Source organism: Lycium ferocissimum, chromosome 1 (genome assembly GCF_029784015.1).
Source record: "Lycium ferocissimum isolate CSIRO_LF1 chromosome 1, AGI_CSIRO_Lferr_CH_V1, whole genome shotgun sequence".
Lineage (NCBI taxonomy): Eukaryota > Viridiplantae > Streptophyta > Magnoliopsida > Solanales > Solanaceae > Lycium > Lycium ferocissimum.
Window position 1 is genome coordinate 14,070,551 of NC_081342.1, and position 18,326 is coordinate 14,088,876.

Sequence of the window (18,326 nt, forward strand, 5' to 3'; positions counted from 1 at the left end):
TTATCTTACCCGGCCCTTTCGGGACTCGGTGTTATCTTACCCGGCCCTTTCGGGACTCGGTGTTATCCCCAACTGATCAGTGGGATGCAATGCATACATACATACATATATATATATATATATATATATATATATATACACATAAAAATACATAAATGAAATCAACGTCATCATTAGCATTACCATTGTCACTATATCATTCCTTGAAGGATCAACCATCGTAAGATGAAATCGACGATGTCACGGGAGTCTCGAGAATCATGAACTTAGGTAGCCTTTGGAAATAGAATCGTTATCATCGCTATATCTCACCTCGAAGGAACGAGTAACATGAGGTGAGACCATCAACAATAAGTACGGTTAAGAGATTCATGGAATGGCCCAATAATCTCATAATGCGCTCAAATAATAGCTTCGGAGTTTCAAAAGAAGAATCATCATCATCGTCACATTCATCATAGAACATATTCCATTTAACATCATAAGAGGCTTTAAGAGTCATGAACTTCGAGCTTTTGAAAACAAGGCGGTTATGGAAACATTTATGGAATCATAACATAGGAATCATGACTTTGAAAGAAAGGGACGAGCCTTAACATACTACGTTTGGCCTTGATTATCTACACTTATTCGTCCGAGCTCGCAAGTCTACATTTAAGAGGATTCACACAATTGTTAGACTCATTGTTATACGCTTGTCTTAGTCCTTCAAATAAATCCATTTATAATCTACCAAAATTGCAAGACTCTCCCCCTGTTTATATGCTTAGCCCTAAATCACAATACCAACAAAACGACAACTACAATGCATTCAACATCAACAACATCATCATCAATACCAAAATATTCCATAAAACGTCCCACGCGATGTTTGTCCAATTTCTCAACCAACAACTTTATTATACAACCATTTCATCACTCTATCTTCGTAATTAAACCAAAAGTAATATTAATAAGAAGAGATTCATACCTTATTTTTGTTAAAATAGCGATATCTTCAATATCCACCTTGAATCCACCGCAAAACCATACTAGAATCACATCTATGCGTTTATCCGAGCTTCGATTAATACTCCGTCACTTGAAAATTACTTATTTGTGATTCCCTCCCTCTCTCTCTTCAATTTTTCTGGAAATTTCTGGGCAAATCTGGTGAAAAAAAGGGGTTATTACCCTTTTATAAGGGTCAAATTCGGGTCGGGTTCACTGTAGCATTTTACTGTAGTAGCACAGTATCGCCATCGTAGCACGCGTTTCTCGCTCTCGTCACTGAACTTGTAACATCCATAATTCTCTACTCCGATCTCCTATCGACGAGCAGTTTATTGCGTTGAAAACTAGACTCGACGAACTTCATTTTAGGCTTTTGTTTCCCTTCAAAACACTTCATATGCTAAGAGATATTCGTCCCCCAAGTTGGGCCAAAATTTTCACACAAAACATTACCCATCCTTTCTCCAAAGTCATACTACTTCATTTCTTCCATTCATTTCTTTAAAACCTTCCAGTATACCTTATATACATCCTTCACTCATTAAATATATTTAATAATGCTTGCTCCTTATATTCCAAAGTGGTTTTACTTAACCCTAACTCACGTACTTATGTCTCAAATTTGATAAGTGCTCTTCGAAGATACGGGGTGTAACAGCGGCGAAGGAAGGATAAGGTTTTTTCTAGTTTGTTGTAGTGGTTCGGTAGGGTTTTTGGAGTGGAGCAGGATGGTGGATCCGAAGAAAGGCGGCGGAGGAAGGAGGAGGGTTTTTCCAGTTGTTGTGGTGGTTCGGTAGGGTTTGTGGTTGTGGTGGTTGTATTTTTTTTCTTTTTTGGTTATAATGTATTTTTTGTATTCGCTTTGTATTTCGAAAGAGGAAATGTATTTCAATATCAATTCAAGATATTTCGTATATCTCAAGAAAATTTCGAGTATATTTCGCTATATTTCAATGTATTTCTAATTTACGAAATGAGCTTCGATACATTTATGTATTCCATTGTATATACGCATACTACAATTTTATATTTCTTAAACAATCAACCATATTTCATGTTATTCCTGTGTATATTTTTATGTATTTGGAAGTATTTCTAAAGATTTGGAATGGAGTAATTTGGAGAGAGAAACGTGGGTTGTTATAGAACTTCAGCCGTTATGTGTGATACATGGTTGATTTAATTCGACTTACCATTTAAAATGAAAGAAGAGAATATATTCCATAAATACATCACATTATTTTTACTCACAAATTTTGTATTTTCGCAGTATTTCAAAAACGCGAAATACAACCGAATACAACAAAAACCAACAAAAAACTTTTGAATGGAGTGATTTTGATAGAGAGACGTTAGCTATAATGGAATCTCATGAGGTTTGCGTGAATCATGGAGCCATTAATACAAATTACCATATAATTTGAAAAAGATTTTATTGCCATAAATATAGCCTTTTTTTTTTACTACTCGCAAGACCGTATTTCAAAATGCGAGATACAACCGAAATACAAAAAAAATGCGAATAATTGTAAATCTTAAACTTGTAGCTATAACTTGTTAAAAGCTATTAAAAGATAGTTATTTGTGTAAGTTTTACTTAAATAAAAAGGTGCCCCGTAACACAAGTTTAGCCATCTCCATCGAGATATGTCTGTCGTTAAAAGTATAGAGTAAATTCCAGATCTCCTGGGCCCTAGCACATTCTTTATGTTGTGTGGTAGAAAATATTGTATTGGTCGCTTTTCTTTATATATATATAATAAAATAATAATGCTGAGTGATTTTTCTGTCCCAGTATTGTCATTCTTGATGAAGTCTTTGTAGGACACATTTGGACATAAAGGAATTTTTACTTTTTTTCACGTTTGGACACGTTTGAATTCATGAAGTGACAATTATGTTGGAACAATTTTTTTTCCTGTTAAAACAACACTCATTTTGGGATGAAGGACGTAAAAGGAAACAACAAAATAATTTTGGGAATGAAATAAATCAACATAATAAGGAATAAATTAGTATATTATATTTAATTCTCCCAATTTTATAAACATGAATAAGGAAACAATATCATAATTTGAAAAAAATAGATAAATAGAAATCCGAATATCTATGAAATGGTCACATATTTATTGAATCAATATAAATAATACCTCGAGTAGCCTTTTCTTGGTAATTTGTATGCTAAGATTGGAAATCAAGTAACAAAATTAACCACAGGGATTTATATACTAGCATAGTTATATCAGCGACTGTTTTCCATGTGAATTGAATGAAATTTGTATTTACCCTCTTTCCTTAAAAGCATACTGTCCACTTGTCGGGTTAAAAAACTATATATTCCGGGAAAGCATTTACTATAGCCTTCCAAATACATATATAAATTAAATAGTTATTTCTTTTTACGAGTTATGGCTTTTCCTTATTTTTTCTTTCGTTTTTTGACTCTTTGACTCCTTTTTTCCAATGAGCGCGAGTACCCCTTTTGGCTTTTATGGTAATTTGTTGCTAAAATTGGAAATCAAGTAACAAATTTAATCACGGTAGTATACCATGTGAATTGATTTTGTATTGCCCCTCTTCCTAGGAATCTTAGAGACCGTTTGGATCCTCTTATTTTAGGTGCTTTTAAACACTTTTATAGTATTTAAATAAAATTAAAAAAAATTTAAACACTTATTTTTAAATTAAAATAGCAAAAATTAATTAAAAATCATAAGCTAAAATTTCTAACTTATAACTTTTAGCTTACAAGTTAAAATTCAAACAGGCTCTTAATTGCTCAGTTAGTAGACTTAACTTTCACTTTATCGGTGAATGTTCCATTAATAAAAAAAAGTTAAAAAAGGTGGTCTAAAACGAAATTAAAAGCATATGTAAACCATACGGTTATAAACTGTACACTTGTAGGGTTAAAAAACGATATTCCTTCGAAAACATTAAACATTTATAACCTTCCAAATTTACATTTTCCCATACTCTCTCCAGCTGTCTCTCACAGTTTATCTCTCAAATAAATACACATATATATATTTCCCCCACATTCGCCGGAATCTTGTCTTTACAGATTCGCCGGAAAACTCTAAATCTCAGGCACCAATGTCTTTACCGGCCATAACTTTCCTTGTCATTATTTCTCTAATAATAATCCCCTCATCACTTTCCCAAGAAACATGTTCATCACAAAAATTCACAAACAACAAAATTTACACACGTTGTAGCGATCTTCCAACACTAAAATCATTCCTACATTGGACATATGATGTTTCAAATTCTACCCTTTCTATTGCATTTATAGCACCACCAAATAAACCTGATGGATGGATTTCTTGGGCTATAAATCCAAATGATGTTGGTATGGCTGGGTCACAATCTCTTGTCGCATTTAAAAACCCCAGTGGAAAAATGGTTGTTAAGACGTATGATATTACGAGTTATAGTAATATTAAAGAATCGAAGAAGTTGTGGTTTGATGTTAAAGAGGTTGAAGCTGAGTTTTCAGGTGGGTTTATGAGGTTGTTTGCGACAGTTGTGTTGCCGGAAAAGGGGAAAACGAGGTTGAATCATGTGTGGCAGGTGGGACCCTCTGTTTACTAATAGTTGTTGTGTTTAATTAAAAAAGATGCCGTGTTTTATGTGGTTAACTTATATTTTACGTGGTTAACTTATCACGTGTAACACGTATTTTATGTGGTTAACTTATTATCGTGTGTGGCAGGTGGGGCCTGCTGTTAGTAATGGTTTTCCTGCAAAGCATGATTTTCAGCCAGGTAATTTGAATTCTAAAGGGACACTTGATTTGGTGAGTGGTGAAAGCAAAAGTGGTGGTGGTTCTGGTGATTCTAAGGTCAAGAAGAAAAATGTGAGTTTTTTTAGACCCTGCTTCGACTCTAATAGTATTTAGTTAATGATTGTTAATCTAATCGTAAAGTATGGCTTAATTGTAAAATTGACCATTTTAGGTACCCCTTAAGCCAAATTGTTTTCCTTGTCAACAAATATGGCTGAAGGGGTACCTCAAATGGTCATTTTTTTTTCGAATTTTTGAGCAAACAGAGAATCTTTTATGTGTGTTTTCGTATGCTATGTATATTTGGATAAAAAACCAGTTCAGTTATGTTGGGCTTTCTTTCATATAGCATCTGTAATTTTTTTCGTTTTTTGTTGCTAGCTTTTGTCTATTTTTGCCTTTTTCATATTGAAGTAGTATCTATACGAAGATTTTAGCTCAGAAAATAATATATTGTTCCTAGGAATCTTGAAATAATACTAGCTTTTACCGGATATTCAACTGATGTTTCTTGAATTGTTAAAAGAAAAAGTCTTTTTTGGTCAAATTGATATATCCTGGAATAATTACAGGCTAAATAAAGATAGCAGATTGACTGGTAGGAAATATTGAAAATACATCTTAAAGCCCCCTTATTTCTTTTCAATTTCTGGATTATCATGCGTGTTTTGTTGATGGTGGATCCATTACCTGGAATGGTGTTTTAAAAGTTCTGTAACTTTTACTACAGATACATGGGATCCTTAATGCTATTAGTTGGGGATTTCTGTTTCCAGTTGGGATCATCATAGCGAGGTACATGAGAACTTTCAAATCTGCTGATCCAGCATGGTTTTATCTTCATGTTTCCTGCCAATGTTCTGCTTATGCTATTGGAGTTGCTGGTTGGGCAACTGGTCTTAAGCTTGGAAGTGAATCCAAGGGTATCACATATGATGTCCATCGTAATATTGGGATTGCACTCTTCTGTCTTGCAACGTTGCAGGTAATGCTTAACTTTTCTTAAATCCCGAATCATTATATCATTTATGCTATTGAAGCTAATCTTTACTTCCCAGAAACTTATTATATGCGCCTTAGAATAGGCAATTTCTAATAACTGTTTAGTTGATTTCCGTGTGGATGTACTGGTGTTACGTTTGTTTGTAGGTTTTTGCCCTGTTATTGAGGCCGAAGAAGGACCATAAGTACAGATTTTACTGGAATATCTACCATCACGGAGTTGGCTATATAATACTTATCCTCAGTTTGATTAATATATTCAAAGGTCTCAACATACTAAATCCAGCAACAAAGTGGAGATCTGCGTACGTTGGTATACTAGTGGTGTTAGGAGCAATCGCGCTGTTGTTGGAAGTGATTACCTGGATTGTTGTGTTAAAGAGGAAATCTAACAAATCCACCAAACCATATGATGGTTGATTTTTACACTTGACAGGGGGGACTATAAACTCTGGCTTTCATGATCGGTTGCTACTGTTATTACTACCTAAATCAGTTTATATATATATTTAAATTTGCTTGAAGCTATTCTTTTTTTATCCCCTAGTTCTTCTGTTCGCCTCATTGTACAATTGGCTTCGAAACTCAGGTTGTGTATAAATATTAAATACGTGACTTGACCACTTCAGTTGAACAACACATTGTCTATGTTTTTAGGCCAGCCTTGAATGAATTATATGCTGTTCTTTTTCATTGCTAATCATTTGTGAATGCATGCGAGAGCTGTTGTTGGCCCTAGAAAATGATAGTTGTGTGACACCATACGCTTGAAACACATGCCAAACCTGCCTTCCTTTTACTTTCCTTCAACTTGTCGTTTGTGTTTTAAGTGGACTGTGGAGGCAGAGTTGACATTGTAACGTGCACTTTGGCACATGAATGTACTATAAAATTACCACTTATAAGCAATCACATTTGCTTAACATACTTGAGTAAGCAACCACTAACCGGCCATGTGAGAAATTTCTATTGTTTGTCTTTTACAAAATGTTTAAATCTTCTTTCCTTACAAAACACAACCTAATAGCGACTAGTACTTCATATTTTTTGAATTTTTAAGGTGAGAGTGAACTGTGAACATGGAAGAGAAAGACCTTATAGTATCTTTTTATTAGATGGTAGAGATGGACAATCATTGGATTCTACTGCCACCTCTCTAGAATTAATCAGCAGCACCACTTTACTTTTTCTTGCAATCCAAATTTTAAAGTCGAAGATTTCCTGATTACTCCCTCAAAAACACAATATTTGTCTTCTAAAGTTTTCAGTATTCCTTAAAAAGTATGTTTAGTAATCTTAATTATAAAAATATTTGTCAAAATCATTCCTTATCATTACCTTAAACGTCTCATCTAATTAATTACGTTCTACCTATCCAAGAAGTGAGGGATGATTTGAAAAAAAGAGTGACAAATAGCTTCTCGGATTTTCAAAACACCAAATATTTGAAAACAAATTCAGTTTGACAAAATGATTATATTTGAAGCCATAGGAATATTGGACAAGAGTTGTTGCTAAAGTTAACTTGTGATTTTGAAACTAATTAAAAATGTCTAATACATTTTTAATGTTTGATTAGACTAGCCATTTTTCATTACTCCATAAAGTCAAGGGAAATGGTGGCCCCTCTGCTTTTCGATTGTTTCCCAGTTCCCCAATGCTTTCACCTTTTCATCATTCTCCACCTTGTTGCTATTTCTCTTTCAGACTCTTTGTTTATGGATATCTGGCATTAGTGCTTTCGTCTTTTCTTTTCATTGTGCTCATTAATCAATAGAGGGTTGTTAGATAATCTTGTCATTAGTTACACGCGTCCTGTACTTTTAAAGAAGTTTAACACGTTATTTTTTACATGGATAAGTTCGAAGTTTCAAATTTTACTTACATCTATGTTACAGTGTACTCAAAATCCTGTTTGCACACGAAACCTCGTTTATTAAAATGTTTACCTAATTAGTGTTAGCAAGGAAATGTAAAGTTTCCTTGCAATGTCGCAATTTGTACATATCATTTTTCCGTTCTTTACATGTTGTGATCGAAATAATAGGGCGTCATTGTGGAAGCTAATAATTTCAAATCTTGGCGGTGATTAATCAGACGATAAAGAAAAATATACTATAAGACATAATATTTTGATATGGTTTAACCAATTGACCTACATATGAGAAAACTGATATAAAAGAAAGCATAAAATTATGAGAGAATAATCTCCCCTTAAACAAGACTCTTATCCCTAAGGACTACATTGTGAATGTTATTGTGTTTTTTGTTATGGCAAGAATGTCTTCAATTTATAGATATCCAAAACTTTTTCTTCAAGACAAAGAATAGCCAAATATTGAAGAGAATTATATTTTTCCTTTTAGGAAAAGTACAAGCAATTATGGTAATACTTTGACTTTTCTTCAATATAAAAGTAAAACTCAAATATAGTAGAAAAATCAGGGCAAAAAAAATCTAACATTGCACACATATGAATGTAGTTCAATATGCGAAAACAACTTTGACTTTCCTTCAATAGAAAAGTAAAACTCAAATATAGTAAAAAAATCAGGGCAAAAACTCTAACATTGCACACATGAAAGCAGTTCAATATGAGAAAACATCGGGAGCCCCTTAAATTTTTTCAGTAAATTTCATTTAAACACTTGAACTGCAGTTTGTTTTGATTGAGCACCTGAACACATGATAAGTGTTCCTATTAGACATTTTCGACTTAAATTTCAAAAAAGACTTTGTGCGTGTTGACGAACGCCCATTACGTAGATAAGTTAACCCCTTAAAATATGTACATTCTTTGATTATACACATTAACCCTAATAAGTTGTAACCTCAGGCCTGTGCCAATTGAGGTTGATGTGTATAATTAAAAAAGATGTCATATTTTATGTGGTTAACTTACCTACATAATATACGATTGAGAACACGCACAAAAGCTTTTTCAAAAGTTGAGCAGAAAGTGTCTAATAGAAACACTTTATCACGTGTTCAGGTGCTCAATTCTAACGGAGACTGTACTTCGAATATCTAAATAAAATTTGCTGATAAAATTAAAAGGCTTTCAATGTAGTCTGCCTTTATCATAACTTATCAAAAGAATAGTTCCATGTGATTCTAAAAACAAAATAAAATTAGGATTTGCAAGTCAAGAGCGTGTCACAGATCTAAAATGTTTGTTTCTTTGAAACGTTTTAAACGTTTAGATTAAGCAATTGACAAAATTTAGTTCACTCATCCTTTGAAGTTTGAATATTTTGGGCACTGCTTATTTATAGCATTAACCCTCTAAGAGAGAAAGCGTTACTTGCACTTCTTCTTTTAGGGGTCGTTTGGTTTAAAGACAAGTTATACATAGATTAATAACGTAGGGATTAGTAATACATGAATTAGTAATACAAGGATTATTTTTATTGGGTGTTTGGTTCATTGCACTAAAATTAGAGACAAAAGATACCATTTGAATATTTATTTATTATTAAAACTTAAAAAATAATTTGTTACAATTATACCCTTAGATGCTTTGACCTTTATAGGTTTCTTGAAACAAACAAGGCCATATTTGTCATTTTAGTTTTTTATTCATGGATAAGTTATCCCATGGTGGTGGTGGGATAAGATAATACACCCTTTGGTGTATTAAATAATTCATGTATTAGTTATACATGCCCCAAAATGTCAACCAAACATGATATAAAATAATACCACATCTAATACCATGACTACTTTAACTAAGACCTCGTACCAAACGAGCTCTTAAGCTCTAAAGCGACTCAAATGGACGGAGGGAAGAATAAATTCAAGAAAAAGACATTAAACAAGATTAGGCATACAAAAGTTGGTTGGATTCCCTCAAAAGCAGTTGGGATGATATAAAGCTACTAAAATGCTGTTTTAATGCTTTTGGCAAAGGAAATAAGATGGTGACCACTTCTCCCAGCACATTGCCCTTGAATTTATGCTCCACTATATAGTGTTGTTGACTTCAAAATATTGACCATAATTGTTAAAATTAAATGTGTAATATATTATACTACTTAAAGATCATTTAAGGCCAATGTTTATTATTTTGATTGCTACTTTTTTATGTTTCTATTTTCCACCGACATTCATATTTTTAACGTAGACTGGTTCCAAAATTGTGTCACTTTTCTTAAGAGTACTTCCTATATAATTCAATAAATTTATAAAATTCTAATATAAAAATGTATTGGGGGTTTCTTCTAATGTTAAAACGCATTCAAATTTTCCTTTCATTGACGTTATTACACTTCTAGACTCGCTCCCAAATTCCAATGGCAATAAATACAACCAAACTTGATCTCTTGCCTTAGAAGTTAAAACCCTACACAAATAAAATAAGGCACCTAAATCAGAATGGAAAGACTATAGGATGAATTGAAATAAATTAGGTTGGAGGAAGTATCTCCCAAGAATGGATTTTGATCTGGAAAGTTGTTATTAAGCTTAACTTTGCCTCTTTATTACTCCTCCGTCCCAATTCAAGTGTTTACTTTCTTTTTTAGCTTGTCCCGAAAAGCGTGCATCTTTCTATATTTAGTAAGTTGACAATTCAAATATTCTACATGACAAGTTTATAATCACAAGATTTAAATAATATTTTAGTACATTACACACATCTTTAATTTAGAGATTCAAAAATCCCTCTTTATTTCTTAAACTCTGTGTCTAATCAAATTAAGACACTTAAATTGAAACGAGGGCTATTAAATAAAAGAAAGCCTCTTATAAGCCAAAAAAGATTAATCAAGCTACGAGATAAAATATTATTAATCTTCCATGTGTTAAGGAGGAAAGAGGTCAATTTGTAGCCCCACAACGTTGCTGTGATAGTGAAAGGAATGGTAATGTCATGATGATGTTAGGATGATTAAATGAAGGCCAAACCCATCGCCAGCCCCCTGTGGTCGTCCAGTTCTTTCACTTGAACACCTCAAGTGACCTTTATTCCATTTAGACATCTCAAGTTTTATTAACCAAGTGTTTCATTTAGACACTTTTTTCGCAATCGGCTAAAATTGCAAAATGAGTGCGTCATCCACTCGCGAATGACGTGGCGGGGTGACTAATTAAAATAGGACATGCGGCAATTGGGTGTAAAATAATAATTTAAAAAATCAATTACAAGAAAAAGAAAAGAAAAAAAAATTATTTTTCACCAAAATAAATAAATAAATTACCTACTTTTCTAAACCCTCCCCCACCTACCCTACCCCACCCCCTCCTTCCCCGTTTCTGCTCTACTACTGCTGAGCACCATTTTTTTTTCTTCTAATGGCTCCATTTTTATTTTTTTGTTTTCATTAGATTTTGATCCATTTTGGAAGCATTTAATTCAAAATTTGGCACTAATCTATAGCCCCTATTTCATTATTTTTTGTTTTTGCAGTCCTCCAATTTGGAAATTCGATTTTCGAATTTGAAGCTTTAAGTTACGTTAATAGCGAGTTCCTCAAATCTCAACCAAACAGCACCAAATTTCGGATTCGAACTCCTCACAACGTTCCGGTTCTTTTGAGATATCACCCACCTGAAAATGGAGCCGTTTGAGGCAACCCGAAAATTCATATTGGAAGCTTTGAGCTTCAACAATGGCGGCTTCAAATTTTCTTCTTCAATGGAGATATGCTACATTCAATCCAAACTAACAAAACAGTTGATTTTGATAGCTCCTTCAATTGATTTTGAATTATGGAAAGGTGAAATTATGTTTTCTCTTTAAGCGGGTTTCATTTCTTGAATATAGTGGTGGCCGTGGAAAGAGATAATATTATGTTTTTTCTTTAATTGAGTTTCATTTCTTGAATATAGTGGTGGCCATGGAAACGGAGATAATATTTTCTTGAAAGAGTGATTTCGATCGCTCCATCCTCTTTATATAAGATCACCGCATCTACATGTGCCACCAACATTTGGAGCTAGAGATTGTGGAGTTTGTCTCAATATTTTGAATTCTTAACCCAATTGGGTCTCAATTAGAAGGATGGAGATTTAGTGATTCTTGTGGGAGATTTAGAGGAGGAAGAAATTGAGTTGAAATTGCAAGAATCTTGAGAATCCTTGTGGTTTTTGTGGCCCATTTGGTGGCTTTGAGAGATATGGTGAAGAAAGTGGTAGGAGGGAGGAAGAAGATGAAGGAGAAAAAAAAAAACAAAAACACAAAATTATTCTCTTTCACGCTCCAAAAAAATGTGAAGGACACGCACGACATTGCCACCCTCGCAAAAAGGTGTCTAATAACACATTTTAATTCAAGTTCAGATGTCTAAATGGAAAAGGGCGTACTTGAGGTGTCTAAGTGAAAGATCTGGAGCACCTTAGGTGGCTCCCGATGGGTTTGGCCTTAAATGAATGTGCAAGTACTTGAAAACTATCCACGTGTAACAATTGATAGTAAACCGGGCTTGGTTACTTACATCATGATAAACAACATGTTAGGTAAAATTATATTAAGGCCAAACCCATCGTCAGACATCTGTGGTCGTCCACTTCTTTCACTTGAACACCTCAAGTGACCTTTGTTCCATTTAGACACCTCAGGTGGGCAACTGATGTTTCATTTAGGCGTTTTTTGCTGAGTTGGAAAATTGTGTGACCTTCACACAAAACAGGCGCGTGAAGAGCTTAATTTTACGATTTTTTTTTTTTTATGTCTTCTTCTTCCTTCTCTTTCATTCCAACACTTCCTCCACCATAAACCATCAACTTGCCACCGCAACACCACCACCGGATAAGTTTTAAAACATATGCATGATAACAAATTGACAAACCCTTCCACTACAAATTAACAAATTGACACCACCACCAGGTTGCAAATTTTTTTCACCGTGCAATAAGTTCCTCATCAAACCCAAATTTCAAAAATCATTCAAACAACTTTGATTCTCAACCAAACTCCCGAATACATCATGAACAAGTTCTTAATGCTCTTAAGAACAATATTTAGCACACCTAATTGATTTAATTATTTCTCTTTTTCCGAGCTTCTAAGCTCCTTCCATGGAGGTCACATTTTTTTTTCTTTTTAAAACACTGAACTTTCCCCATCGCAATTTTTTCCCGAATGTAGCATATCTCCATTGAAGAAGAAAGCTGAAGCCGCCATTGTTGAAGCTCAAAGCTTCCAATTTGAATTTTCGGGTTGCCTCAAACGGGCTCCATTTTTAGTGGGTGATATCTCAAAAGAACCGGAACGTCGTGAGGAGTTCGAATCCGAAATTTGGTTCTATTTGGTTGAGATTTGAGGAACTCGCCATTAACGTAACTTAAAGCTTCAAATTGGAAAATCAAATTTCCGAATCGAGAATTTGCAAAAAACAAAAAAATAATGAATTGGGGCTATAGATTAGTGCAAATTTTGAATTATATGCTTTCAAAATGGATCAAAATCTAATGAAAACAAAAAATAAAAATGGAGCCTTTAGAAGAAAAAAAATGGTGCGCGAAGTAGAGGAGTAGAAAGTAGAAAGGAGGCGTGGGGTGGGTGGGGGAGGGTTTAGAAAAGTAGGTAATTTATTTATTTATTTTGGTGAAAAATAATTTTTTTCTTTTCTTTTATCTTATAATTGTTTTTTAAATTATTATTTTACATCCAATTGCCACATGTCCTATTTTAATTAGTCACCCTGCCACGTCATTCGCGAGTGGATGACACTCATTTTGCAATTTTAGCTGATTGCGAAAAAAGTGTCTAAATGAAACATCAGTTGCCCACCTGAGGTGTCTAAATGGAACAAAGGTCAGTTGAGGTGTTCAAGTGAAAGAACTGGACGACCACAGGGGGCTGGCGATGGGTTTGGCCTTATATTAATAGTTAAATCCTATTACTACAAGGAAAATGTTTAAATTTATTTTTATATCATTCGAAGTTAAGTAATTTTTCTTCATTTTTTTGCACGGATTGCCCTTCTTTTGGGGTGGTCTTTAAATTTTGCCCCTCAAATTTGTGGTCTTTAAATTATGCCCCTCATATTGCTGGTCTTTAATTTTTGCCCTTCGCATTGCAACTCTGAGCGTTCACGCGTGTAAATCAGCGAGGTTCCGAGTTCGAACCCCCGCTCAAGCATAAATTAAAAAAAAAAAAAAATTGCAAGGCAAGGTTTGGATCGCGTGTATTGGGACCCGACGTATACACTTGTTAATTGAATTACCAAATTTATGCGGACCGCATACTCATGCCTTATGGGCGATTTAGCATAAGTATGCGGGTCAGGCATAACTTTTGGTAATTCCTTACTGGGTGTTTATGCCGGTGGGGGCACACTTTTAATGGGCAAACTTTTATGCCGGGACCAAGAGATAAACATGAAGGAATTATCAAAGTTATGCGGATCCGGCATACTTATGCCAAGTTCGCCCATAAGGCATAAGTATCGGTCGGCATAACTTTGGTAATTCCTTCACAAGTGTATGCCGGTGGGGGGATAGCGAAATTTAAACTCTGCCTTGCAATTTTTTTTTAAAATTTTGACTGCGTGGGGGTTCGAATCTGGAACCCATGGGTTTTAGCCGAAGGGCAAAAGTTAAAGATTTCAAATATGAGGGGCAAAATTTAAAGACCACACCAAAAGAAGGGCAATTCTGCGAATTGCCCATTTTTCTTTAGGTTATATTGTTGGCCCACTTATACTCGTGCCAATAATAATCGTCTTGTTGGGATTAAAATAACAGGGCGTTATATGGATGCTAATAATTACACACCTCAAACAGTGTCGGCTCAACCTATAGGCCACATAGGCAATTGCCTAGGGCCCCACAATTATGGGGGCCCCACATTATTTTATCCTAGGTACTATTTAAAAAAATATATATATCTAGTAATTTAGAAGAAAAAAATTACCACGGGTTGTTGCAAAAAGAGAATCAACAAAAAAAAAAAAAATCATAAACAGGGGAAGAAAAGTGACCGTCTAGGATTGAGATTGGGAGATAATAAGAAATGTTGGTGAGAGAAAGATGGAAAGTAACATTCATAAAGACAATATTTTAGGCATACTTGATTTCATACCAAGAATGTAGCTCATACAATTTTTCTCTAATAAATTATTATACTTTATATTTAACTTTTTAGCTTTTTCCAAACACCTTCTAACTTTTCCTCAATACTCATCACTTATCAAACACAAAGTTTTCTTTCCATATGCTCAAAATCAATTGATCAAACACTATTTTGAGATTAAAAAAGAGTCGAAGATATACTTTGAATTTTCCTTTTTCAAGTTTCAAGGGTTGTGGATTTTGAAGAGCGAAAATTATTTTAAAATCAAGTTATCCATCTCTTGAATCAGGTTCTATCTTTCTATATTTTATTAGTTTTCATACTTTTTATTGATATTAATATTTCATTTGTATATGTCTCAAGAAAGATTGAACGGATTAACTATATTGTCAATTGAAAAAGAACTATTAGAAGATATTGATTATAAAAAATATTATTAGTAGTTTTGCGTCCCAAAAAAGCTAGAAATATATATATATATATATATATATATATATATATATAATTATTTTTTTAAGTTAAGGCCCCTCATTAGAGTTTGGCCTTAAGCTCCCGATATGATTGAACCGCCCCTGCCCTCAAAGAAAGGGGTTAGTCAAATATGAAAGATTTTTTTTTCCCTTTTAAGAAAAATAAAATCAATAATGGTGTTACACCCTCTAAAAATTTTCCGTTGACGCACAAAGGAGTAGGCTAAAGAGAAATATGAAGTATACGATGTTTCAATAAATAAGGCATAGCAATTGATGATTCTAAATGACATTCGAAAGACATTCGATGTTAGATAAGAAAGTTGCTAAGAAAAGGCTATGTAGGAGTAAGTTCGGAAAAGCTTTATGAGTAGTAAGTCGATGACAACTTAATGATGTGTTGGGGGAAGAAGTTATGATGCCCCTTAGGTTGATAAGGAAGTGATAAACAAGTGCTAAGAAGGTTCCATAAGGATTGGAGATCAAACGAGACGACGGGATCAAACTTGGTAACCGCGAGTTCACGGCCGCATCCACGGCTCAGCATTGCATTCCACGGACCGTGGATGGGTCGTGAACTCGCACAGAGACCGGCTGGCTGGTCGTGAACCACGACCAGCTCCACGGACAAGACGCTTGGTTCCACGGACCGTGGAGACGGTCCGTGGAACACCCGACGGGGCCGAAATGTTTTAAGTGTTTAAATGAAGTTCCCAACTTCATTATTTCCATTTCCAACTCTCTCTACTTCTCTCTAAAGGCTAGTGGTTCCACATTTGTTCCAAGAACAAGAACACAAAGGGGATCAAAAGGTCTTAATCATCAAACCAAGTGAATCAAAGTAAGGAAAACCGATGAAGTTCATCAAAAGCAAGAAATCCAAGAAGGAAAATCTAGGGTTTGGCTCAAGTGGGTTCATGCAACGTAACCATGTTCAATCCTACACCATCTAAGGTAAGTTTTGTTGATGTTTCCATGTTATATAAAGTGTTGGGAAGATGAAACACTAATTACGAAAAGAAAATAAGTAATGGGTCGTGAATGTGTGAATAGTAGCACTTTTGAGTAAACGTTGGAACGGAATGATTCTTGATGCTTCATGAATATAATCATGTTATAAATGATATTGGGAGTATGAAAACGACATTGTATATGAATGAACGTATTGACGAGTTATGGCTATGGATATGGATAAAGTGAAAAGAATTGTGAAGTAAGAGTAATGTAGATGACTAGAAGCTATTATGATGATAAAATGAATGTTATTATGGATGTTGGGAGTTGATATGTCCTACGAGGAAAAGTCGTATAAATAAAGGAGATCTTCGTCTTATTTTCTCTAGAATTAGTCAGCTTTTAGATGCTAATGCTTGCTCATCATCTAATACGAGTATGCGCTTCATCGAAGGTAGAACGTGAGCTTTGAAGAAGATCGCTCAAGCGATAGAATAGTTACACGACAAGGTATGTAAGGTGTTAACCCTTCTTTCATAAGCGTGGTTCTTGGGCCAATTGTTTAAATCTTGCAAGAGTTCATGATATTTTCTAATGATCTTGGCTCGAGAAGCTATTAAGCCAATGATGCCCAAGGATACGATTGTACTAAGTTTCTTATACGACGAGTAATGCACTAAGGATAGAATGTATAAATAGACGATAGTAAAGAGAAAGAGATAGATATGAAGACTAGTATGTATGTGTGTGCCTATGAGAGGCTATTATTGTGAACCCCAGGTTACATGGTAGGGTAGAATGTAAATAAGTATGTATATGTATACGTATGTATGCCCGTGCAGGTTATCATGAACCCATGTGCTTATATGGTAGGGCAGTAATATAAAACATGTATATCATTATATAACGACGCGCGCGCATTCACCGATTGGGTACGAATAACAATACACAACTTCGAGCCTTGGTAGGGCTGTGCACCGAGCCTTGGTAGAGCTAGGGCACGTAAACCTCGAACCCCGTTGCCGGGCAGTATATAAATACTATATGTATGACATCTATATGAGTACAATTATCTTGTATATATTCGTCTTTATGAGCATTTACTACGTTAAGTATTATGTAAGTGCCAAGTAAGGGCTATAAATACGCAATGTATATGATATGAGCATGAATATGAAAGGAGAAACGAATACGAACACGAAAGTAGATACGAAGAAAGGTAAATGAGCAAGAATACAAATGTATGCACACGAGTGTGAAATAGAAATGGAACGTCCCTATGGAAGCGGTAAGTGCCATGATGATGCTATCGTCTCCCAAATGTATTATTTCGTATGTTATCCTTTATGCTTCCATATTGATATTGATCATGCTTTACATACTCGATTACATCCTTAAATGCGCGTCGGCACTGTTTGGTTACGCGGACGCCGCGTCACGCCCGTGCTGCTGTGGGAGACAGACGGATCCATAGCCGTACTATCTCGGGGGACTACACAGCGCAGCTCCATTTCACCCCGGAACAAGCAATGCAGATATATACCCCGCGTATATATTCGCCGGCACGGCGTGGTCCCGTCCCGCCCATATGACATGATACGATACCTTCTCAGAGGCTCGAGACATCGTTATGATACGGTTAGAGTGTTCTGCCTGTCGGCCCATATTCGGGACGTTATTTTGTTTCCGCTCAGGCTTCGCTACCACCGTATACGAAGACAGATAAGTCATTGACGCATATAAATATGTTATCGCTCACGAGCTTAGAATGATGACGAACGAAAAGTATGATGTAACGTACGTGGCTCACCCAGAACGCGCGTGCCTGCGCGCGCCGGCTGCCAGCACCGGCGCTACGTCCGCCCTCGAAGTCGGGTCGTGACAAATGGTAATACTTTGTCCTTCCTCAAAGAGAAAAATAAAATCAATATATGGTAAGAAAATCAAGACAGAAACCCTAAAACGTCTCACATTAATTTGCTCTTGTCATTGATAGAATTAGTATGAAATAAGCGGATTTACATCTTCAAAATTTTCCAGAAAAAGATTCAAATTTACGCTTCAACTGTTGATTATAAATTAAGATGACACATAAGTTGAGGCT

At 35.0% G+C, this 18,326-nt stretch overlaps 1 protein-coding gene across 1 annotated transcript; it reads left to right on the forward strand.

Moving 5' to 3' along the window:
* Positions 1–3,921: 3,921 nt before the first annotated feature.
* Positions 3,922–6,419, forward strand: LOC132049275 (cytochrome b561 and DOMON domain-containing protein At4g12980-like). Its single transcript, XM_059440026.1, has 4 exons — positions 3,922–4,566; positions 4,709–4,852; positions 5,511–5,765; positions 5,930–6,419. The coding sequence occupies exons 1-4, from the start codon at positions 4,090–4,092 to the stop codon at positions 6,200–6,202; spliced, it is 1,149 nt and encodes a 382-aa protein (XP_059296009.1). The 5' UTR covers positions 3,922–4,089; the 3' UTR covers positions 6,203–6,419.
* Positions 6,420–18,326: the final 11,907 nt, after the last annotated feature.

Excerpts from the sequence above, each read along its gene's own strand:
- LOC132049275 (XM_059440026.1), top strand. The coding sequence starts at position 4,090 with ATGTCTTTACCGGCCATAACTTTCCTTGTCATTATTTCTCTAATAATA. Across the intron at positions 4,567-4,708 it reads GGTTGAATCATGTGTGGCAG|GTGGGGCCTGCTGTTAGTAA; the intron begins GTGGGACCCTCT and ends CGTGTGTGGCAG. Across the intron at positions 5,766-5,929 it reads TCTGTCTTGCAACGTTGCAG|GTTTTTGCCCTGTTATTGAG; the intron begins GTAATGCTTAAC and ends GTTTGTTTGTAG.